This window comes from Lottia gigantea, assembly GCF_000327385.1.
Source record: "Lottia gigantea unplaced genomic scaffold LOTGIsca_17, whole genome shotgun sequence".
NCBI lineage: Eukaryota > Metazoa > Mollusca > Gastropoda > Lottiidae > Lottia > Lottia gigantea.
Window position 1 is genome coordinate 1,901,090 of NW_008708133.1, and position 27,377 is coordinate 1,928,466.

A 27,377-nucleotide genomic window follows, 5' to 3' on the forward strand; every position below is an offset into this window, starting at 1 on the left:
TCATATTATTCCAGTCAAGCCAGCTGCTATAGTTATAAATAATCTTGGACTGAAGTCAGCAACCTTTAAAAACAAACGTTGATCCATCCATCTGAAAATTGAATTCAAACCTGTACAAATTATATAAAATTGGATTCATTATGGATGGATTTTGTGTAAAACAGTCAAGCATTTTGAGAACCTTTCCAATTCTAACCCATCTCAAGGAGGTGGTTTCTGAACAAGGTAATACAAGGCTTAATTTCATTTTCTCCAAGAGTTTCACAAGACGTGTCCTAAAGGGAAGAGGTACACTATTACTTGTTTCTGCTCATTTACCTCCAAGAAACATCTTTTAATTTACAAAGAAAACATTCAACAAGTAATGAGATTGAAAATAGAACAATATGTTACGAGTTAACAATGCATGGAAGTAAAATGATATTAGTACTTGGCTAAACGATACACCAATATGTTTTTATACATGTACCTCGTTAGATAGTCAATGAACTACATGCAGTACAATTCATGAAACATTACTCATTGGGTAATTAGGACTACTATCCATGTATTTTTAGTTACACTAATTAAAAAATAAGCTTTTAACAAACAAAAAATATGTTAAGACAGGCAACATGACTCACATAGAAGGAATCTTGTGAAGATTGATTTGGCAAGCACTATCACAGGGTGCCATCAGGTGTTTTACAAGGGTAAACATTGCCTGTGGTTCAAGTGACACCTGTTGATTTAATCAGTACTGGTTTTCGTTTTTTTTGACACACTCTTTAGCTCGAAAATTGCTGAATCCATGACCTTGCTATGGAATTAGTCTAGTCTTTGGGTAGTTGTTACTAGAGAGGCAGTGAGTACTCATCCCTTGTGATCACCTGATACCACCAACAGATTGAGTTTCTAAACTCTGTCCACTTGGAGAGTAACAATTTTGTTTTTGTATATTTATGGCATTACATTGCCTTCAAATAAACTAAACTAAACTAAATTAAACCGCTGAAATAAAACAACATCTGAAAGATGTTTTGTCAATACAAATATTATATACCCGATGACACAGTTTCTAAATTTAATTTCTGTGCTACCACCCACTGAGCAATATATATAACAGCAACATAATAAAACTTGAAAAGCTTCTGAAACATACATCAAAAATAATGTCAAAAACTTAACTTGGAAGACTTTTGTATCTGGCTTAGTTATTCTTAAGATGACAAAATATTACAGTCTAACATCAGCATAGCATTATTTGGTATTTCATATGAAATATAGGGCAATATACCAAAGTTGAAATGAATCAAAAGCTAATAAAGCATGGAATGGTGCCAGCCTCTAGAAAGAAAAAATAATGATGCCTACAAGATAAGGCTTCATAATAAAAATAACAATGCCTGGCATGGATGCTGTAGATATGACAGTGCCAAAAATTGCAGTTTATTTCAGAATCTTTCAATAACAGCATAAATTACAATATTCTACGCCTCCTAGAATAAGTATGTTAGTTGTATGTTGGCCTGGTATTCCTTACATTGAAATGCTTTTCAGATTAAAGACCTCAATGTAAAAGCAGCATATCTAACCACAGAGATTTTGGCAATGTATGCCGGGAGCCACCATCTATCATCAGTAAAGTTAGAAACAGTAATATAACACGACCACCCACCAAATTTTACTCAAACATGTCACTCAAATTACAGTCACAGTTAAAACATCATTTCATTACTCCAAATCTTAATTTTACATCTGCTTACAGAGGGGTTTCTCATCTAACCATTTTAAAAGTGCAATTGTTATTGCTGTGTTTATATTTTAAAATAAATACTTTAAGACATAATGTTACAAAAGTCACTTTTCCCACACTTTCATTAGATTTTCAACAAATCTCAAGCAATTGGTACCTTAAATTTGTATTAAATATGACAGGGTTTCCCATCTGAACATTAACCTAATTCTTCATGCCTGTATATACATTTGAAAGTGAACAGTGAAACAAATGTTATGAACGCATTTTTCACACATTTTAAGGGTTTTACCAGCAGAAATGGAAAACCAAGAAGGAATTTTTTATGCTTTGAATCTGTATTTGTTGTGTTCACCATGACAACCAGACTTATATATTCTGTTTCACTTTTGAGAAAAGTGCAGATAATAATTGTCCTTTTTTAAGCAACGTCAAATATACATGTCCTTGCCAAAATGGACAGATTTCCACCACTGTTTCACTGGAATTGTTTAAAATATACTTGTAGAGTGCACTCAATACCGTCTCAAGCTAGGTATTATTTTAGATCACCATGAAAATAACAGGTAAATTCCACAGAAGTAATGAGAGGGAAAAAACTGTACATAATATGAGATGATCTAAATGATCTGTCATATTCAATATTATTTTTACTTACACAACATGTCTGAGGTATTCTATGTATCTGATGGTAATTTATAGAAAAGCCAAAACAACATTTTGTTTCTTACATTATTTCTTGGAACTATCAGGCCTTGAAATTTCCACTCTTAGCATGTTTATATTTAAAGGGACATGTGTGCCATTTTGGAGGGTTTATTTTAGTCTTGAATATATGTAAATAATCTTCAGAAGTACTAGAAATGTATGAAAATCACATAATTTCATCAAAAATACTTGGAATTTTACTCGCTATTCCTATATATGTCTTTTCTATTTATCACAGAGTATCTAATAATGATGAGTCGTCATTTTAACATTTAAATGCAGATAATTCTGGACACACATGGATTTGAAGGCTCAAATTTTGACGGTGAGCTGTGAACACTATTACTAATTAGCTCAGCTAAAAATTACGTTACAGTACCGTAACAGGACGACTTATTAAAGTTAGGAAGGGATGGTCATGGCTTGCATTTTGACAAACAGATAGCAGCTGCCTTTATGATCTTTGTTAAGGTTAGTTTTAGGGTTTGGAAGTGGGAACAGTTCTGTACTGTATAATACAAAAGATATGGGTAAACTGCCACGACAATAGAAAATTTAATTACAGTTACGGCTGCTGTAACACTATCTTCTTCTTTAAGTATCCCAACAATAACAACAGTTGGCATATAAAAACAAGGAAAGGGAACTGGTTGAAATTTTAAAACAAAATTTTTAGTGGTACTAGACTTGATAATTTTTCACCTAACATAATGGAACAGTTTCAAGTACATGGATTGGTAATGAAGCCACTTGATAAATGCAAATCATTGTAGGTCAAGTTACTCAATTCAATGATTATTTTGCAGAATGAACATGTATTTAAAGTACTTAATACAGTACAAAATACATCATGTAATCATGTAAGGCAGGAACTACTTATTTTTTTTACTCATAAAAGAACAATCAAGTTATTTCAAGGTTTTACCAGATGTAATCATTTTCCTGCTTAAATTCCAATCATTCTCTTCTTGTAAGAACCCCCCCCCCCCCTCTCCTCCTCCTCTCTCTCTCTCTCTATTCTTCCTATGTACAGGTATTGTAATATGGTACTTACTGTACATACATCCTCCACTTTCTTGTCCTAACTGTCTCCAGCCATTACAACACTTATATCTTGTTTGTTGTTGTGGTTGATATCTTTCTTTATAAGTTGTATAATAATGTGTCCTGAAAAAAGAATAAAATGCCAGTTAACATAGCCAAAGCAACAGATGTATTCAAACATAATACTAGAGAATTTTACCTGTCCTAGTCATTTCTAACTTAAAAATCTGGCGATTTCTACTCAGATTTCAATTGTTTGTTTGAAATAAATAGTTATCACTACAGGCTGATAATCAGTGAACTCATATCAAGCAGACCTCATCGGATTACAACATTCTCGCTCACTCTCAAGGTCATGTACTTGTATTGTTACATTTTACCGAATCCTGCACGAAAAATAACCATTGCTTAATCAAATACATTTGAATCTTTGCTATAATATAATGTAGTTATCTTGTTTTCAAATGTAAGTAACGACCACTTTCATTTGAATTTGACCTTGGAAACCAAATTTTATACAATTCTCATCCGGAACGAAACCCATAATTCAACGCAATCAATCCAGGTTGGTGTCCCAATGCATAGGGTCTACTGCAAAATGGACACAACTGAAAAGCAGCTTCAACTCGCCTTGCCATTTCCAATGTGCAACTATAACGGGCATTGGCCCAAGAGTATCAGTTTTCGGCGCCGTAACCCAAATATCACACCAGGCGCATTTTCAGTGCATCGTATGTTTCCTTTAGACCATTTAACCAACGATACTATGTGCAATCAGAGACTAAAATAATTTAATTACACTGGCAAAGTAAATCAGTGAGACGAAAAATGTGCATATTACATATCCATCTATTAAGCTCAGCAGACAAATTATAATCTTGAATAAATTAAACACACCAATGGTTTTAACTGTACAGGTATATCTGTTGGGTTGTATGGACTGTTGTACAGTCTGATTTTACAAAGATAAATGGTAACTGATTCCTTTAAATAAAGTTTTAGTAAAACCCTTTTTTACATTTGAACAGACAGATCTACATATTTCACATGAGTTAATACATCAACTTCAAGTTCCAACGCAGACTAGGGCACAGAGCCCAAATGTTTGTTAATTCGATCTGCTGTAACATTAGTAAGTGTATTCATTTCCGAATTTGAGATGGATATACAAAATAACTCACCACTTGTCGAAAATAGCATGTCAATTGCCGACTTAAAAATGTGCAAAATAACAGGTAGGTTTGAGATATTTGAAAAATCCTGCAGAAAAAATATTTCAAATGTGGCTCATCTTAAATATCTTGTTAATTCATATTTCAAAACCCTTAACGTCATATCTTTCAGACTAAACAATTTCTTTTGAATATTTTCATTTAATAAACACTACATAAATAAGATCTATGTATATGTTATAATAAATGTTGGAATAAATGTAAAATATTTGGGAAACACCTGATATATTTTCATAATACTGATAGTCAACCTGAATCCAGTTTCTAGATTTGAGAAGTTCTGTCTTATCATTATGGAGGTCATACGTTGCTATTAGAATAGTTAATTAATGGAATTAATGTCATGTCAGCTTAATATGATAATTACAAACAGGAGCGAAATTGTTAGTATTTGTAAGTATTTTGTTGTGATTCCAAGTACAAACTATGAAACTAAATAATATATTGCAATTTTCGAAAATTTACGGAAAATATTAAACAGTGAGCCTGTGTCCACCTTTCACCGGACACTACGTAATAGTATTTAATGTTTTAGACACGAGGGTTAGTATTCGAAGTATATCAGATACTTAAACTATAAGGTGTTTCGTTAAATAAAGATATGAATTTTATCATGAACAAACCACTGATCTGTAAAGAGAGGGTCAAGATTAATGTGTGTTTAATATACGATAGGTCAAGCGTCTTATGTTTTAATATCATACACGCTATGTCTATAACACATATATTACATTTCTTATTGTCTGGACGCTTTTTATCACGTGGTTATTCATCACCATTACATACATAAAACATAACCGAAATTTATATTTGTACCTAGAAAGGCTCTTGAATATCTATACCATGTCTCTTGTATAAATCCTTTTGGATAAATCCCTCATCCCTTCCATTCCCTGGAAATACAATGTTCTACTTTTCTGTTCATGATTGTTATCATGTTCCAATACCGGTGCATTTTGTCAAAGTCGCATCTGCTAATTATACTCTCTTTATCATGTACCTTGAATCTGAAATGTGCACATACATTTGCATCGGTTTAGCTTCCAAATCAAAAGTCACTTCGGTTTTTGTACCCCGTTTCTTTCACTGTTCTTTTAGTATATCAGAAGACTACTAGAAAACGTTCCAAAACAGTTTTGTATTAGTTAATGTTTTGAAACCACAGACATGCATGGTCAGTGTTTCCGTTATCCAATTGAAGACAAAACAATTTAACAATCGTAAACAATTTAAGATGCTGAACTTTATTTAACTTTTTGTCTGTTTCTGTAATTGATGAGTTAGTATTCTTTTTGTACCGACTGTGTTCTTGGTTGTTCTATTGTAATATTTGGTTTGATTATCATATGATCAGTGAGTGTCCAATAGACTGGTCAATAAAAACCAGCCTGTAATTTCATTATTTTGAAACATCTACACAGCATGACACGGGTTCAAACTTCTACTTAGATAAGACCTAAATAGAAAGAAGATTAACATGCATTTATAATCTGATCAAGAATATTTAACAATGAACAAAACAGTAGCTAGTTGAAGAATGAAAGCTATGAGTGATGATGGAAGTGTGAATGAGCTGTTAGGATCTCAGATCATACTTCTCTTGTGTTATCAGACGATCAATGGAGTGTCTGCTAACCTCTAACTCTTCTACTTCTACCATAAAGTCATTATATTCTGAAATGTCATGTTTTTAGGGTCCACAACGGACACTTATTGTTCCCCATTTTCCTCTTCACATTTCATCTGTTATCACCCCCTGTTTCCCCCTGTCAGTGAAGCAGGTCTGACATGGAAGAAGCGTCTGGTCGTTCGGGTGGTACAATAAACCAAGGACCCGTGTGCTACACGTTAAAGATCCTTCCACAGTTGGAAATCGAAAAAGAGCCGGCTGATGCCGCTATCTTGACAAAATGTCCCTCATTGCACCATGTATGGCGTTGTCCGTCTTCATTAGCCCACACGTTGCAGAAAAGTAGGACGTAAAACTTCATTCATTTCATTTCTTATTATCACTAATATAGGGTTGGGTATCTTTAATTACGTTCATTTATTTAGTAGTTATTGTGGGGGTGTAAACTATATACCATATATCTAATAAAACACTTCAATTATTGGCAGTCTTTAATGTTTTCAACTTCTACTTTCACCTGATCAACACAAACATCAAATACAGACTCTCCTTAATTTCATGAGATTATAACGTGGTACATTGTTGTGTTCATGTGGATTTAACGTACTAAGAGTTCTTGCCATGAATCCGTTCATTCTTCTCAATATGCCAAATAAAAGTTCAGTATTATCGCCACTCCCCTGTCCGTCCGTCCGTCCGTCTGTCTACAATCGGCTTGAGAACCCATTAGGGAAAATAGTTTTGATCCGATTTTGATGAAACACATTGAATTTATATATTCATCTGCCAATGTAAGAAATAACGCATTTATCATTGTTCAGGACTTCTGTACTTATCTTCGGGTATATGGATAATCGAGGTCGTTCACCTATTTAACAGAAAAAACTCAATATCCCATTCTTAATCTTGTAATGTGTGACTGTGAATGAAAAGAATAAATAAACTCAGCCCTACCTAACTGATGTTATTTTGGTTCCAACGAACATTGAGATTAGGTTGATTATGTGGTTGTTAACTATGGAAGTCGTAATTCATCGGATAGTTCAGTAGAATTCATTAGTAGGGCAGTAATTAACATTCACCCTGGTAGACTAAAGAAATATCATTCTGTGGGGAGTTCATCTCCAGATGAATCTAGATTATCAGGAAGTGTACTGTCATATTGTAACTGGAGCAGAAAGCTTTCCATCGTATCATTTGAACTCTTCTAAACCAGGGAGGTAACAATATTCTAAGAAAAATGAATAATTTTAGTCATTGAGTTAAAATTTCGCCATTCCGTTTCTGAGACTAGGCTACGATTGGTAAAAAAAACCTTTTTAGGTATTAAGGGTAGGTGAGAGGGTAGAGTTAGGTAGGGTAAGACATCCTATAAGATGTTTATGTCATTTGCAATATTTGAAGACAATTGTTGAGATGAAAACAACCAAATTAGAATTTATATATAATTTGGCTAATCAGTAAAATCACAAGACCATTAATCGATATAGGTTGAATTCATTGAACTTTTGATTGATTTGAATCCAACTATGAAATGTTGAAAACTATTGTTAAAGAACAGTAATTTCAGAGAAATATTGACCTATATCGACTAGTAATTAGTTGCTATAGTATGAATGAATTAGTAGATACTATGTAGGTGTAGATCTGTTAATATCATTATCCACCCTTGTCACATACCTACAATCTATAAATATTAGTCATATAAATATTATCTAATGACTAATCTATACGGAACTAGTGACATTTTTATATTCTTTCTATACAAAGATTGGTGCTTTCTTATCTTATCTTTGATATAAATATATTTCCAGGTGTGTCAATATTAGAAAAAACCAAAACCTTGCCACATTGCAGTCTAAAATACCGTATCATACATCTATTATGGGTTTCTTTGCTTTCCCAGAAAAGTGAAACATTGTTTAATGCACGATCGCATATCTCTAGGTTAGTTTTCAGAAGCGACTACACCAACTTCAAATCTAACGCTCAATTCCTTTAGCAATATAAAAGACTTAAAGCGTTTGTGAATTTGTTTCTTGAATTTTGAGACATATACCAATATGGGCCAAAATTAAGTTAAAACTTTTTTGACACAAAAGAGATATGGCACGTAAGCACAGTAAATTCGTTTTTAATCCTGTTATTTTAGGATGATTAACTAAGCACTTGATTAAAACTAAAAACTGATATGCTGTGTGCTAATCAGAAACCAGTATGCATTCCTGCAATTACGTTAAATATCGAAGCTAATATTATGTTATAATCATACAACGCCAAAACCTTTTAATACCAACTGAAAAGAGACGGAGTGTTCGAACATATTCTCATATCTGTATGAGGTGTATTAGCTGAAATTCAAGAAAGTTGCATTTTTCACATTTCATAGTGAATGAACCTTACAGCACTGATGTACCAAGCTGGGTTTGTTGAGATTTGGTGATCACGCCTACTCATAAACCGCGTTTTTAGTGAAATTGTCAAATAAGTAGTATCTGTTTTCACGTCTTTGTACATAACATCTAGAAATAAAAGGTTCTTTGAAGTATCTGTGAACATTTGTTTTGTAGATAGTTCTCAAGCGATAAGTTCTAGCCATCATAAGGTTTGATGTATAATTGGTGATATTTTAGATGGTAGAAGTTCAAAATGAGAGAAAATGTTATCACTCAATAATTATACTTATTTAGATAATGGTGATAAAAAATATTTCATTCTCATATAACTATAGGAATTTATGAACTATAAACAATTTGTCTGAAGGTCTTTAAGTTTATGGCCAATCTGTCGCAGAATACTAATCCTCCTAAAAGAACTTTGTCTAGTTCAGACCAGATTTTTATATGAATTTCAATGCGTTTCATATATTTAAATTTTTATCTCATACTTATACTCATGTGAAGTAGAAGATTTCCCGGATTATCCGCAATACTATGGTGGATGTTAGCAAAATATTCTTAACCGTTTTTGGGCTATTTGCAATATTTTGAGTTCATGGTAGAAAACTGAGCCCAAGATACGACTGTATGGACATGTAAATCTAATTTCACCGTGATATAGCAAAAACATTCCTTTTGTAGCTCGGAAAGTTAACAAAAGATTTTTAGGTTAATGTGTTTTAAGTGCCGATCTAAACATAATCATGACAAATTACAGGAAGTGGTTATCAAGATTTACTGAGCTTTCATTTGGAAAAGCAAGAGAACCGATGGCGATAGATACATTCCACATCATTGACTGCGTTTTTAATTTCGATTACTAGGCATAGTGTTTATGTATGATACCTAAACCCATACAATTTTTCATAACTTTAGGCATTGGCGCATGGTTAAAAGATCTAAAATATCATAAACCAGGTTTATCTAAAAATGTATAGGGCCTTAGATCCCTGATAGCTGACTTCTCAACCTAATCGTATCTAACCCTTCAACCCGGACTTTCACACGCCGATAGAGATAGGAGCAGTCGCCATTTGCTCGACGTAACCAAGCTGATCGAACGCTCTAACCGACTGTTATATTACCATTAAAACACTATCGGATTCCTTAACATCATGGAAGAAAAGGGTTTGATTTTATCAACTAGTTTTCATAAAGACATTATTATGTAACAACCCAAACGTATATTTTTACCTGCTCTATCAAAGTTGTCTAATTTATCTGATACTTTATCTTAATCTTGACATTTTCCAGTAAAATAAATTAAAAGGGTTAAAGAAGTAATGATTTGTATTAGTAATAAATTAGTAGGTTATTTGTTGATTCATCTGTCAGAGTCATTCATTCACCATCTACTGGGTCAAGTATTGTACCAAATAGTTAGAGATTTCTTTGCCATTATGTTGATTATTGTGCGATATATATAATATTTTCTTACCTACAAATCGTTAGATGTAACGATCTGGAATATGACGTTTCAAGAAACTCAGAAATCAAACGTGAAGTTTCCTATTTCTGAGCAACTTCTTATCCACCGTGTAGCCTGTACAGTTGAAATAAAGGTGATTTTAAAGATTTCTGTAGGGGATAAACTATAAGAATCTGGTTAGGAATATACCTCAAATAATGGTTTCTTACAGCTTTTAATGGATAAGTTCGATAGGTGTTCATTTTTATGAGAGTTAATAAAGTTTCATCAGAAAATAAAACCCAGTTTAACTAATTAGAAGATAAAATAAAGCTAGTTATTTATCTGGACATATACTTGACCTGAAAGCCCCAACGCAATCCACCAGACAGAAAATTGGTAGATGTACTGAAAATATTGTGTTGACTAAAGGAAACAATTATCAACGCCTTTTGTTGACCAAGGTAACAATCTACTAATCGAATCAATAGAATTTCCAGTCTTTCATAGGTTCGCGTCTTTATCTTTATTTAATAGACATGAAATATCAATTAATATTAAAAGTATTTCTATTGTATTATATATTACTATCAGTTAACAATCACCTCAAAAGCAGGTATTTTCAATATTTGATTGTATTACAGATTCTAAATCCGGATATTTAATAGATTAGTCATCATATTTCAATCAGAATATTATCATTTCGCTTCATGTACTTTATATGAATGAAAACTTATAGTTTACGTCACTATTTCACCTGTAAACGCTAATAATCAATCAATTAATTAATAGAGGTACAGAAATGAAATGAAAAACGTCCTAATGAAGAATATCAGAAGGAATATCTTTATCACAGTTCAATATTGGTACTAAAATAACTTTGGATAAAATAATGCTTAGTTTGTACCGCTGCCAAAATTTCATTCAGAATCACCTCTTGTGAATGAAACTGGTTAATCCAGCAGCCGGTCCAGAGCCTGTGGGGGTTTTGACTGGTGGTGTCGCATTACATCTTTTATTATAGGAGGGACGAGATACAAGTATTGGGTAGCTGACGGGGGGTAAGGTACACTGTTAAACTAACATTATTTTACTATAAAACATTTAATTGATATATCTGTACTACGTAGTAATCTCCTTTAAGCCAATCATTATGACATTCTATATAGTGACCATTGTGTCAAGGTTTTAAACATTTGTCAAGTTTTTCAAGTTCTACTTTGACTATGCAAAATATCTCGTCATGATCTATCTAACTTCAAAGCAAACTGAAATTAGGTCAATAATGATAGAAATAGTTTGAGTTTTTATGTCAATTTAATATGTCACTTATAACCGGGGTATATACAGACAGAGATTACCAACATTTATATTAGCAGATAATACGAACCAGAAACTTAAAAATTCTCAAAACTCATACATTTTATTTCCCCTACAACCAAATCCATGGCCAATCTGATGGTGCTTTAAAGATACATCCTCATTGTGATTTAACGAATGTCATTACCTTGTTTCGTTTTTTTTCTATGTTAAACTGTTTTACCCTTTGCAATTTATTGTTCAAGAAATAATAGAAAATAGCTCACTGAGCTGTAGATAAGTATAATAGGATGGTGTAGATCAAACGATGGAGGAGTTATCTTTGAAGTTCGGGAAGGGTATTGGCCCAATTTTGATATTTGTGAAATGTCAATTATAGTAAATAATGTTTTTCTAATCATTATTTAGAATAAAAAGTTTGACATGAGTTAACCCACTAACCACATGGTGTATGTCATTATTTCATACAGTTATTGAAGCTAGGGCATAATGATATACTCTACTTTTCTGATAGGTGCCTACTTCAAAGTCATCCCGAACCCAACAGAATGACAAAAATTGCATTAAAATATATAACTGCCTTAATGTTACATCCACGAGTTCCTGCGTGGTCCTGTCATTATGTTTTGACTCTCTGTTACAGACAGCAATACCTGCCACGTATAAATATTGTATAATTTGTAGTCTATAATATATCATCACATAGTTCAGATAAATTAGACTCTTAAGCTCACAAATTTAAGATATATCAAGAAATTTGAAATTCTCTAACAAGATAGCATATGTGGCCACGTGGTAGTTTTTCTTTATTATTACAGATGTTAATTTCCATGTAATAATACATGGGGTTAGAATAAATACATACCTTAATTCCCTCAGCTGTTTGATCGGTCTTTATATGGGACAAATTCCAAACAAGTCACCACAAATTGACTTGATTAGGTTAATCGACTTCAAATACTTGACCTTTTCTGATTCTATGAGATTTTGTTTAATGTAGGTAGAACAACCCTACACGGGTCACTGACATGTGACTTGACAAGTTTTATTCAGAAACACCAAAACGTCTCACTATTTCTATATATGTCTAAAATTTGTGGCCTCTATTCAATGGTTTACCAATGCGTCCCTTCCTGAAACAACAGATCTCACTTCGTTCACAGGACGATACCTGTTAAAACTGTTATGGTTCGATCTCATATTTAGTATTTAGTTGTTTCACAGACTTAACCACGAAGTGGTCAACTACGAAATGCATGTTCCTATGTTAGAAAATCGCATTGAGATGTTGTTAATAATATGTGCTATATTATGAATAGAATGATATGTAAGGAACGACAATAGAAGCATGTTAAACATGTTTTGGTAAGGTATATTTCTATGTATATAACAATATAAGTATAAAGGTATTATATATTTATTTAGTCTCGCTCTATCACCTGTATAAACTGTCTATATCAACTGAAATCCTCTAACTATATAACATTCAATAGAGGAGACTTAATGAATGAAAATATTCCACACCTACACTTCATACCTCAATGTACTTTCATGAATGACTGAAACAATGGAACACACAATGGAAGTTTATACAATTATATATTTTATAAATGCTCCTTCTTTGTGTATATTTATGGCAGTTTGAGCCTTAAAAAGACACTTTTTATGGTAATTTTATATAAGTTGAGGTTGATATGATCCTATTCTATTCCTTTATTTGACGTAGACATGTAATTTTATGCTATTAAGGTAAAATTTCAAGTTATTACAGCATGAAATGAAAATTATATCTTATTCTACAATTGATCTGATAAAGTGGGACTTTATTCAATTTTTAAACATCAAATAAGACAGGGTAACATTCCTATCTAGGTCATGTACAGAACAGATTTTAACGCCTCAGGCTTTTTTAAGATAATTTTTGTTAAAAACAATACTAATGTGACAAAGAAATGTATAAAATGCAATTATGAACATCTGTGTTTTAATTAATATCAAGAGTTGGCTTTTATATTTGATGACTTGAACGATAGCTCTGTCTGATCACCATCTGGAATACTGGAAATTCAAGTGTGCACTTTAACTGTTTCCAATATGTTTCACCATATATAATGGTATTCGGTTCTTGATTTTTTAATTTAACTCGAAAGTAAAGAAGCAAATAAAATATGATCATCATATTATGAAAGTTGACAGTGGAGGGAGTACCAAAATTATTTGCTTTCTCCTTTCGAGATAACTTACAAAACATATCTCCTCAGTGTTGTTTGGTCTCTTTAAATCTCCTATTATGGAAGATTCTGGTTAAACTTTTTATTAGCCTATCGCGGTGCTTCAATTTTGGCACATTGAAACCATCTGGATATCTAGATAGAAGTATAGGTATTCAATTATCTATATCTAATTGCTTCTAATTAAACTAAAGTAATTGCTGATGGAATATCTATACGTGCAGGGTGGCGTCTTGCAAATGAATTTTCTGCATATCAAATTCTAATTTCATCATAATATAATAAAAAGTATATACAATTTCTTATCTGTAAGTACATAAAAGTCATTGATAATATTCGGTTAAAACTGTACACGTTTTATAAATGTCTGTGTACCTTACTTTTATTACCTGTAAATAATTAGTAGATCAATATCTGTTCATTCCTTAAATAATGTAATGTCAATATGTCAACGACTGTACAATCATTGCATGGGTAATGTGGATGGACCTGTTCAAAACGATAACGGAATAAAAGGAAATCGGTACCGGCGTTTAATCCTTGATATACCTAGTGGAAAAGTAAATCAGTTATTCAAATCTGTACGCGTATTTGGTCCTTGATATACCTAGTGGAAGAATAAATCAGACCAGACCTGTACCCGCGTTTGATCCTTGATATACCTAGTGGAACAATAAATCAGACCTGTACCCGCGTTTGATCCTTGATATACCTAGCGGAACAATGAATCAGACCTGTACCCGCGTTTGATCCTTGATATACCTAGTGGAACAATAAATCAGATCTGTACCCGCGTTTGATCCTTGATATACCTAGTAGAACAATAAATCAGAGCTGTACCCGCGTTTGATCCTTGATATACCTAGTGGAACAATAAATCAGACCTGTACCCGCGTTTGATCCTTGATATACCTAGTGGAACAATAAATCAGACCTGTACCCGCGTTTGATCCTTGATATACCTAGTGGAACAATAAATCAGACCTGTACCCGCGTTTGATCCTTGATATACCTAGTGGAACAATAAATCAGATCTGTACCCGCGTTTGATCCTTGATATACCTAGTGGAACAATAAATCAGACCTGTACCCGCGTTTGATCCTTGATATACCTAGTGGAACAATAAATCAGACCTGTACCCGCGTTTGATCCTTGATATACCTAGTGGAACAATAAATCAGACCTGTACCCGCGTTTGATCCTTTATATACCTAGTGGAACAATAAATCAGACCTGTACCCGCGTTTGATCCTTGATATACCTAGTGGAACAATAAATCAGACCTGTACCCGCGTTTGATCCTTGATATACCTAGTGGAACAATAAATCAGACCTGTACCCGCGTTTGATCCTTGATATACCTAGTGGAACAATAAATCAGACCAGTACCCGCGTTTGATCCTTGATATACCTAGTGGAACAATAAATCAGACCAGTACCCGCATTTGATCCTTGATATACCTAGTGGAACAATAAATCAGAGCTGTACCCGCGTTTGATCCTTGATATACATACCTAGTGGACGAATAGATCACATCTGTACCCGTGTTTGATCCTTTATATATCTAGTGAAAAAGTAATTCTAATCTGTACCCGAGTTTTGTCCTTGATAGACCTAGTGGAAGAATAGATCAAATCTGTACCCGGGTTTGGTTTAGTCCTTGATATACCTAGTGGAAGAATAAATCAGACCAGACCTGTACCTGCGTTTGATCCTTGATATACCTAGTGGAACAATAAATCAGAGCTGTACCCGCGTTTGATCCTTGATGTACCTAGTGGAAGAATAGATCAAATCTGTAACCTAGTGGAAGAATAGGTCAAATCTGTAACCTAGTGGAAAAATAGGTCAAATCTGTAACCTGGTGGAAGAATAGAACAAATCTGTATCCGAGTTTGATATAACTAGTTGAAGAATAGATCAAATCTATACCCATGTTTGGTCCTTGATATACCTAGTGGAAGATTAAATCAAATCTGTACCCGCGTTGGTTTCTTGATATACTTAGTGGAAAAGTAAATAAAATCTGTACCCATGTTAGATCCTTGATATACCTAGTGGAAGGGTAAATCAAATCTGTACCCGCGTTGGTTTCTTGATATACTTAGTGGAAAAGTAAATAAAATCTGTACCCAAGTTAGATCCTTGATATACCTAATCCCAAGTTAGATCCTTGATATACCTAGTGGAAGAGTAAATCAAATTAATCAAATCTGTACCCGCGTTGGTTTGTTGATATACCAAGTGGAAGAGTAAATCGTGTTTGTTACTCAACCAGTAAATCAAATATGTTTTTAATTGATATAGCAAATCAAATCTGCCTATCGCGTTTGTTCCTGAATATTTATGAAGTGGATAGGGCCAATAAGTCCAATATATTGGAAAGTGAAAATCTTTTCACCTGTCAACTAGATTTCTGATTGTAAATTCAGTTCATTTTTCACCTATTTGTTTGATAAAGAATGTTTGTAAGAATCGTAAGTGTCACTGTAAGCAGACACCAGTAGATAATCTTTAAATTGTATCCACAACCTTTAAGGTGAGACGTATATAAAATATAAAACAACAGAAAGTCTGTTTGTAGTTATGATATAGATAATAAAACACAATACAACATTATGTCGGTATATTTTTATGAAATATCCTTGAATACCTTATCATTCAGTCAAGGTAATCACACCGTGACGACGTGGAAAGATAGTAAGCTGTTTCACTTGAAATTAATGTTAAGAGCGTCGTTCAAAGGCACAAAATGCCTAACTTTTTGAAACACAATAGGTTACTGCTCATTGTGTGAGCTCGTTTGGAATTTTAGTTGTATGATTGAAAGTAAAAGTAATTTATTAATCCTAAATAACCTACCTTCTTTCATATCCTACACACCAGTTATGGGTATATCCACAATTTGGTTTCCATACTTTGACTAATCTTGTAAAAGCTTGAACACAAGGCTGTTTCATTAATACCATTGCTACATCTTGATATGGACAAACATTTGGCCTGAAAGAAGACAAAAATTATGGTGAAAACACAAAATACAGATTTATGAGCAACCACAAACCAAAACCATTGGAAGCCTTCTTAAATTTCATATAAATTCTGGAAAAAAAATTAAAAAGGACGAAAGATCCATATATTACATTCAAATGATATTTTATGATTTCAGAATCATAATTTTGAACCCAATACAGTACGAAAAAGAAAAGTAATTCACCATAAATAAATAAAGTTAAGGATTGTATATCATTTTTACATGAGGTATGTTTAGATAGCCTACATTAACATGTTAATTGTTAAACCGTCTTCAAAAACCATCATCATGATAGCAAATAAGATCTGCATATATACAAAAATATAAATATATATATAACAATAAGGTGCTTAACGTATGATGTAGATTAAAGACTTAGTGTGTTTAAGTTCAGATCTAATCTAAAAAGTGTCGGTATCTTACTGCAAGATGCAAGAGTAGCAAGAGAGCCAGAATCTCAAATTAATTGATTGAAATCTAATCTGTTGAGGCAAGCTAACTATATTTTGGACTTGAATTTCGATGTAGGCGTTGTCTCGGCAAGAATGTTATCACAATGGTGTAAATTAAAAAATTTTAGTTGATTTTTGTCCAGTAAAATATTTATGGAAACATAATCTAATGAATATATTTATGGCATATCTATTAACGAATCAAAGTTAACTCTTGATGTATGATGCAGGCGGTAATTATTAAAATAATTGGGCATGGTTCCAACCCCTGCCTGAATATTGGCCAATATAACCGACATTATTAACCATATTCCTCTGAATTATAATTAAAATTCAAATGTTATCGCCTTCGTTAACACTCAGTGTTAGTGTTGACACTCATACTAATGTTTCGTTAATCATGTCACGATGCTTGGTGTAAGTACCATGAAGATGTGTTATATTTCTGTAATGCCTCATTGCAGAAAATGCTCTTGTTGAAGTGTCATTGCTTTAACACTTACATGTGGCAGTTAAAACACCTATTATATCTTCACCCCAATCATCTTTGAAATTTCACAAATATAACACACATATTAGCATTTCCATTTAAATTTAATTTACGGTTTTCGAGTTTGATGACCAATAAGATCTTTAAGTCTTTTCTCCTGGTAAAATGATTTAACCAAATGACCATTTAACAAGAAATAAATTACTGGTCATTACTAACTGACTAACCGAACGTTTGACATTGTCAATCATGCAAATGGGATACTCTTTGGTTCATGTATACAAGTTCGTGTTGAACTAATATTTCTGCGGCCTTTTCCTACCCCTCATCGAGCACTATTCTAATATACGTTTTCAGCTCGGATGTTGAAATGACCATAAAAAAAGTGTAGGCCTAGTTCAAGTAGTATTGAAATTTACTGACAAAATTAGATTCATTCATTTTGTTTAGGAAACGTTAAGGAAACTTTTTCTATATATATCTTGTAAGTAATCCAAGAAATGTGTAAAACATGACATGTTATATTTCAGCAGTATGAAAGATAAGACGAGACGATACGTGGGAGGTTTTTTATATCAACTGCACACCTAACAGTCTGCTTTCAGATATTTTAAAATGTTTCACAGATAATAAACTTAAAGATATAGGTTTGACAAATTAACATTACGATCATCTCAACATAATTTATAGTCTAAATTTATCTTTTAACCCCAATTACATTTAAAACATCAATATTCTTCATTCATCAGACGAAATGCTACGGATGCTTCCTGTTTTGAAATATTTCATTGCCTAATTTTCATGATGACTAATTCAACAGAACAAACTGAATGCCATTTTAGGAGTTGAGGTATCTCAAAAGTGGAAATTTAGATGCTTTAAACCGATTCATGTTATGAATTAATTATATGCAACTTTATGATCTAAGTAATAACGGATGAATTCATTATTCAAATATGCAACGTCATCTCAGAAGATATTTGATAATGGGAAGAATCTTTAGCTTTTACTTTCTGGTTTTAATGATTGTAAGCTTATATTCAAATATTACTTGCTGGACCAAACTCACAAACCAGATCACCATGCCCATGAACTGTTCTCACCTCACTTCAAAATATTGACAATGTGTCGAGGGTTTTAAGCTATATCATATAATGATCAAACGAGAAGTAAACACTCAAGTTTTTATATTCGGAAGGGTTGTAGGGTTTAGATATTGAGTAAAGAGACTTTTTCAATATGACCTTCACTTTTAATTTATTTTTTTAGCATGTCTTTATCTTTGTGCTACATGAATGTAGTATATTAGGTGAAATAACCTTGCCTATTTACATATAACATATTTCAGCGCATAGGTCGATAAGATTACCAAGTTAGTAGCTATAGATCTAAGGTTATGTTTCGCCAGTTACCAACATTAGCGAAAATGGATTACTGTAGTTTCAGTTTTGTAGAAGCGCATAAACCACTGAACTTGACTTTAAATACTTATATTCAACCCAAATTCAACTCAAGCTTGACATATATCTATATCAGTACAAGTTGGCCAATGAATCTTATTAGCATATATATTTATATATGTTGAAGTTGAAATTGCATATAAAAATAAACATAGTTAATAACCTGCACTCAAGCTTTGATATGAAAATAAACTAAGTAGATGGTTACCTGTCAATTAGGTAAACTAGATAAATACTTAAGATCATTAATTAATATCTACCATTTCCATTAAATATTTTGAAGAGTGCATAAATGTTAAGAGTAGGAAAACATCCGAAGGTTATGTATCAGGGATAGGTGCGCCACTTTGGGGGTTGTTTTTATACGCCCACACATTAATGTGGCCCCTGTCTGTCTGTCTGTCTGTCTGTCTGTCTATCTGTCCGTCTGTCTGTAGAGAGCTGGTTTCTTGATGGATTTTGATGAAACTTGGTGTGAGTGTTTGTAATCACCCAAGAATGAACCTTATTGGAAATTAGACGAATCGAAAAATATTTACTAGAAGTTATTGCCCTTGTTCTTGAATTGTTTGTGGACACGATAGAGAGCTGGTTTCTTGATGGTTTTTGACGAAACTTGGTGTGAGTGTTTGTAATCACCCAAGGATAAACCCCATATAGCCGTCGCCCCTGTCTATCTGCCTGTCCGTCTGTCTGTCTGTCTGTCTGTCCGTAAATATAATTATAACTGTCTTAACACAAAGATTTGACACTTGCTGCCACTCAAAAGATTCACTTCTATATGGATGAAATGAAACTAGACATGTTAAATTAATCTCACTTGAATAAGCTGTAAACAAAACCCATGAAATATGAAAATTTCACTCTCAGACACATTCATTTACTGATAACTCTTGTCAACCTCCCGGACACATTAGCTTCCATTACAAATGGCATCGCTATTTTTAGTTTTGCATATGTGTAAATAGTCTTCAGAAGTACTAGAAAGGAACGAAAATCGCATAATTTCTTTCTACATATCACAGAGCATCTAAAATTGACTGTACTTTAACATTCAAACGATAATTCTTGACACACATGAATTTGAAGGCTCAAATTTCGATGGTGAACCGTGATCACTATTGCTGATTGGCTTAGCTAAAAAAAATCATTCGATCATTCGATCTACCGTATAAACCCGAAACAAGATGAAGGATTTTACAAACTTAATTTTACACATCAACTGAACCCTTGATGATAAAAAGTTGGCATTTACATAATAGGCCATATGTAGGGTTAATTACTAGAATGCCTTCAAGGTGAAGTTAAAATTATGCAAAGTTATCTTTTCTTTTAGACATCTCAACTTCTTCACTCACACGACGGACTTTTTATTAACCACGTGTTGAAGCGAATGAAGTTTCTTTGTTGTGTAATAAGGACGAACGATCTGTCTTCGCGTCAACATCATTAAGCATTGAAGAGTGTAAATTACTCCAAAATTCTATCGAATTAAATATTTGAGGGTAGCCTGGGGTAGTAAGTTCTGAGGCAAAGCATATGGCATTGATAATTAGAGTCGTAAAGGCAGAGTCAGTTGTCTCCGTTTTTATGCCGGGATTCACCTCACAGAATGAGTATAGTTTAGAAGTTCATTCATGTTCAATCCTACCATATAACTATAGGGTTTTTTCCTATGAGGTAAAAATGAAATATTCAGTCTCCGATATCAGTTAGCTGAAAGCGGATGTTTAATTTTCTGGATTTTGTTTTACCACCACTTGTATTCCTGCTCATATTCCAGCAAATTCGAATAAGCAAGAAAATCATAAATTTCGTCCAGAGAATGACCAAAGCGGGAGTATATAGTAGAAGAATGTTCTGCTTCCTGCGCGACACCAGCCACTATTATAATGGTCAAAATCATGAGATGCAACCCGATCAATTCATGCCTGACCAAACAAATCGGCCGAAATGGTATTGACTCCATAGAAAACGAAAATAGCATTATTACTTATTTTTCATATGTACCAGAAATGCCTGTGTTCCACAAAGAAATTCCTTGATCAGGTTTGAATATATGAAGAGTATTATAACACTAAGTGATTATTGAACAAGGGCGTTGAACATTATGAAGATTTGTAATAAGTTAATTTAAATTTTGGCAACTCGCTGTTTCAACCATAATAACTAGTCCAATCTATAACTACGGGATACTTCAAGATATAAGATGAAAGAGAAGTGTTCTAGTAGGACAAGCATCCTGTGGTTTAACAATTATATTAGTTATTTATATCGAATATAAGAATCAAGATAAGAATTTTCTGTTGTAATGTTAATTAAATTAGCCAGTTTAAATATGTACAGGTATTTTGTTAGCTTATTTTATCTTGTTGGAATACATTCCTCATAATTTCGTGTGTGATATTTTGGCTGTCGGTGGATTTTCGAACCATCTTTAATGTATATATGGACACTGAACATTTTATACACTGTTGTCGGTTCAGCAAGTGAATATGACTATCATATATTGTACTTTGAGTTCCTGTACCAGTGGCATTTCGTTGTGCCATATAATTATATCGGGACGCAAATTCAATTGTTTGTTCTAAATATTCACACCATCGAGTGGTCTTTGTGAAGTCTTGTTTATCAGCAACACACCTCTTTCGTTCGCTTCGGTTCATTGATAAAAATTGCCATATCACCTACAACTATAACAGACTAACCGGGTCACAAGATATCGTAAAGGGGAAAGTCTATGCCATATATAACATCACCTTGGTGCATACTGATAAATAAAGATTTAATGAAGTGTAGAATTTCAAGTTTCGTGAGAATAATCAAATCTATTCGAATGGACTTAAAATACATATTGAAAGCAACTTAGTACATAATAATATAATGAGTCAACAATTACTATTTATTCCAGTACTTCAACTATAAAACTCAGAACCGTCGTAAACAAGCCCTTTCGTTCTCTGAATGCTGCAAACATTCCGACCTAATGCAGACGAGTTTACAAAAACTGATCCATTTTTTTAATTCATGTATAGACTTTGTAATTGTAATGTTTAAATTTCGCAAATTAAATATTATTTAAATCAAACCTATATATGCGTCTGATTACACCTGCAATTCTCATTTTAATTGTGAATCCTACCATGAATCGGAGGGTCGATTATATGTTATGATATTGCGTATAATAAAGGACTACAGTGAGATTAGTTTAAGAGACCGTGGTTTATGAAAAGCATATAAAATACCAAGAATTTCTTTGTAATTGAAATATAGGTCTGTAGTGTTAAGATGTCAATCGAGATAAGGAATAATTGGTCTATGTCGAACTATTTTAGTTATGTTTCTATGTTAATTTGATGTCAGATAGAAATCACACAATCACCTAACAAATTAGCTAAGATTTTTACTCAATGAACAGCTGAACTTGTCTGAAACAATAAACAGTTGTTGCTATCATCCTGACTGCTCATACTCTTGTTTGTGCTTTTAACAAGATTCCTTGCTAATTTGTTGACCTCGGTGATTCCTGTTTTGCTTATGTCTATGTCTCTGAAGAAAGATGCAATCCCTATGTCTCAGACCAAAGTCTGACCAAAAATACCATAAAAAGATAAAGGTTTTCATGAAAATCAATTTTAGAGGAATTACTTGTACTTGTAATATTATTAACAACAACATGGTGCTTTGACTGGTCAGCTGGTGGTGGTACCCACTTCAGCAATGCTATTAGATACAACATCAGTCCAAATTGCAGACTAGTCAGTTGCCCATAAATCACCCATGAAAACAGGAGCATTGACGGAATTAGTTACTACGGACAGAAATCCAGCTGATACTCGGACAAATTTTACCTCTCAGCAGTACTAAAATTGTTCCCATCTCAAAAGATGTATATTTCATACCTAAAAAACATATAAACCCATGACGTTTTGTGAAAAGGGAAACTTTTTCGAGATATACACCTACGCTGAGTAAATAAACCGTGCTAATTTGATCTCATCAAGGGTTCTAAACAGACTGAGATAATATTCAAAATGAAATGGTGAAATAAGGTTTGTTTATTTTGGGTTTCTATCAATTAATCAACATAGTCGTCATTCTCACTTTAATCTGCAATTTTCTCTATCGTTAGAATAATATTCAGTGTTGCAGGAATTGGGTCAAGATTCCGTATGGAGGTGCTGGTGGAATAAAATGTTCAGCTCATTCATATCATGGATTCCACCAAAATTCCTGTTAATTATAACTAAACATGTTATTAATGGAGTATATGTCAGCAATACAGATTCAGACCTTATATCTTTCATCTATTTTTTCTCTCTTACATAATTCATTTTATTTTTCATTATTTATACTTTTGAATTAAAGTTTTTGCTTAGATCTGCAATTTAGATTTTGCAAAGTATGAAGGTGCGATGTTTTATAGAATTAGCTGTCTGGAAATTAAAACTCATCAATCAAAACTACACTATCTTGACTTGAAAGAATCGACCAGAATACCTCTACCACCTGAGTTTTAGACAATAATGAACCGTCTTGCTAACATTTAAGCTAATGTTTATCGCCTTGTCATAATCTTACTATAAGTAAAGGGGCGACATTCTTACATAACCTTCATGCGGACAAGAACTATGACAGCAGCGTTTTTAGTAAGTTGTGGCATTGCAATGACGATCAGGACAAAATCAGAGAAAAACGCATTGCAAATCGAAGGTTGAAAATTTAAAAACCGCCTTAATAACAATCTTAAAATTGCCTTAATTGTAAATGAGTTTTTTAGTAACATTTTAGCTGGTAGATCCTCATGTAAATAATAAGTATACCTATAAGCTGTCGATTAGGGTCATTAGAATTAGGTGATGCGGAAATAGCGACATAAGTACACCAATAACTCTTTAATTAAGCATAGCCAGTTACAATACACCCCTATTGACCGGACATAATGGTCCGAGAGGAGATGACCAGCCCCAGACACCCCAAATAGTCAAAACTGCATGGAGGGTGACAAGTTGAATTAAAATACTATTGTATCCAAATGGTCAATGTTTTGTCCAGCAGTCAGTTTATTGTGAGCTAGGTAGCGGTGGGTTTGTTGAAGGCGGAATAGTTCACAGGTAAATTGGCATGTTAAGAAGTGTTGTTGGCCTTTATCACACTAATAAACCCCGCGGTGAGGCGATAATTTTCAGCAAAGTTTGACATTCATTAACATACTAGGGGGGGTAAATAAAATAAAACTGTGACACAAACGCATCAAGGTGTCAAGCAAATGAATTTTTAAACTCCAAGTTCAAAAGGTGTTTTCATTGCAATCATCATGCAATCGTTGAGACTTGGTAAAATTGACGATCTTTTCACCTCAAAAGGAATCCGAAAAAAGGTATTGATTGATCCGATTTTTTTGAAGAAAATGGGCTAATCGATGCATTAACAAACGTTGACATTGTAAAGAAGTCGCTACCATTGTACAAGGTAATGTGAGTGAACCTCCCAAATGTATGCTTTGTCAGCCGTATATTAAAGTTTAAACTCTCCATTTCAACTGTTACCAAATATTTCTAAATTCAGCAAATGTCTAAAGATATAAATAACAAGTGGTTTATTCATGAAATAATTATCGTAGCCATCTTATGTTTATTGTATGAGGAATATAGAGGAATGGCCGTGGTTTAAACTATTTTAATATTGTGTTATTGTTTATAACGATTTAACACCGAGATTAAACGAAATTTGGTGTAGATCGGCAGGCTATTAGAAACTTTTTTCTCATTTAATGGTTTATCTTGAAAGAAAACAAAGTATTATTCAGTTGTATCATTTACACAAAGCATGTTAAAAAGGGGGGGGGGGACAAAAAAAGACTGGCTATGGTGAAGTAAAAATAAATCATAGACTACCCAGTTATTCCGGGAGTTTAACCTTGATATGTAAGCGTCAAGAAAACACCCCTGGCTTAACCCTTCACCAGTTATATATAATAAATAGCCTTAACAAATTCTCGCTAAGTGGCCCCAAATACGTTGAACAATATTATAAATATACCAAAAAAAAAGAAAAATAGCTTTGTATTCTCAGAAAGAATGGCCGAGTTGACAAACTAAGTCGCAGAGTAACATCGGGTGTTCCGGAAGGGTAGCATTTTACTATCTCGCGCATTGCCAATTGCTTATTGCTCAAACAATGGCCATACACACGGTGCCGAACAAAGCATTTAATTTTTCGTTAAGATTATCCTACAAATTTAGACATAAGAAAGACTCGTGGACCCCTTGTATTAACCATGAAAGTTATTTAGGTAAATAAGTACATAATTTATAGTTTATCTGACATATAAAACCCGTAGTAAGTATTGACTTCCACTTGTAAACCCTATACAAAATACTCAACATACATGTCACTGCATTAATTTATAGTTTCTAGGCATTTGGTACAGTTGAGATAAGGACCAATTTTATACACTATATTTGCAAATTATACAATAGGGTATTATACAGGTAAGAATAGAAAGGTGTTGGAAGAGTGACATGGTTACAGTCAAAATTAATATTTTGATTAAAGCATTTATATCGAGATAACACTCATTAATTCTCACATGCTGTCGGATTAGGATGGTACGTCACCACTATCACCACTATCACCATACTAGTTATTACTTGAGAAGCTACAAATATAGAAATACAGTTTTTACAGCATGTCGATAATGAGTTCGTCAAACTTGCAATTTAAAAGAAGCTATTGGTTGTAGATCTTCAAATATCGAGGGGAGACCGACCATAATTGAGAATAATTTTGAAAGACATTCTATATCAGCATTCAATCTACAAGAAGTTTCTCAAGAGATTCTATGATATTGACAAACACACAGCTCTTATTCTGTCAAAACGTCTAGTAACATTGATGTTTTAACATCAGCGAAAAGCAATCTGAAATCAACTTTTATATTTATGCTAATTTCTGGTTGAAATATTCACAAGTTCTAATGAAATCAAAATACGAAAGCGTCAGCCTTTCTAAATTAATGGCTATGTTACACTGTGGAATTGATTCTCAATAAAACCAATAATACTATTCATCATAATGACTAGGAATATTTCGTAATAGAGACCTTGCTTGATGAACGTTATGGCATGTGGCGTAATTCGCAAAGAAAACCATACGTTATTCAGGAACCTTCTCTCGAGAACAGATTGGAAATGTTCGAATTAACCCTTTGTGCTCAGTACATTTGTTTCAAAACTAAAATGTTTAGATTATATAGTCAGAGGCAATTTAAAACAATCAAACTCAATATAAAAACTACCTTTTTCTAAATAGGGATATCTAAAAACGTAAAACACCATGAAAGTTGGTAGCTTCCTTCTCAATATTGAATGTGTAGAATATCAGATAACAAAAAAAGAGAAGAACAGATTTATGATTCGGGATAATAATTCAAATAGCAATCATTTAACATAATTATGATGGAAGAGCTTCTCAAACCATTTGGAAATTTCCATAATAGAAATAACCACAGATATAGACTATGTACTCGTTAAAATGTGTTTGCGGATACAGATCTATCAAACGTCCATTTACATTACTATCAGTAAAAATGGTGACATTCCCTGAATATTGACGTTAAAAGATGATTTCGTCAGTATAGAGCTGTTCAATTGACTTGTATGTCGATTACCCCTTGTTCACACACATATTTCATTGAGTTTTATATATTACATGAGCAACGTCAGGTAGAGCGAAATGTTGCATCAGACAACCATTTCACCACCACCTTCGGCCACGCTTTGTTGTGCAATTATCAACTTTGGAAGCTTTGGGTTAATAGCAACATTTGTGAATACTGAGTTGTATATATTTGAGCGAATTTGTACAGACAGATTTTACTAGTGTGAGTAATTTCAAAGTTTTGGCTCGGCTTTAACAGCTTGCTATAATATTGTGCAAAATATCAAAATTTTGTCCATCATGGTCATTGTTTCCAGTTCTCATGCAAGAACGAAGATATTTATCTCAGATTTGTTTCCAATTGTTCTGTCTTTTATTTAAATTATAAAGACGTAATGCAATACTCAATAAAGAGATGCTCCTTTGAAGCATTCTACCACTGTCTATACACGAAGTAAAAATAGTTGTTGTCAGTAGTGTCGCGTGTCAGTTGACATTGATGCTATTTGTGACAGACCACTTCTCTCGTCTATG

The 27,377-nt window shown here is 33.2% G+C and overlaps 1 protein-coding gene across 1 annotated transcript; it reads right to left on the reverse strand.

Moving 5' to 3' along the window:
• LOTGIDRAFT_158537 (hypothetical protein) lies at positions 1-17,962 on the reverse strand (the record flags this gene model as incomplete). The annotated part of the gene is made up of 5 exons (XM_009051692.1): positions 1-91; positions 1,043-1,130; positions 3,498-3,610; positions 16,611-16,748; positions 17,949-17,962. The coding sequence occupies 5 exons, from the start codon at positions 17,960-17,962 to the stop codon at positions 1-3; spliced, it is 444 nt and encodes a 147-aa protein (XP_009049940.1).
• Between the last annotated feature and the right edge of the window lie 9,415 nt (positions 17,963-27,377).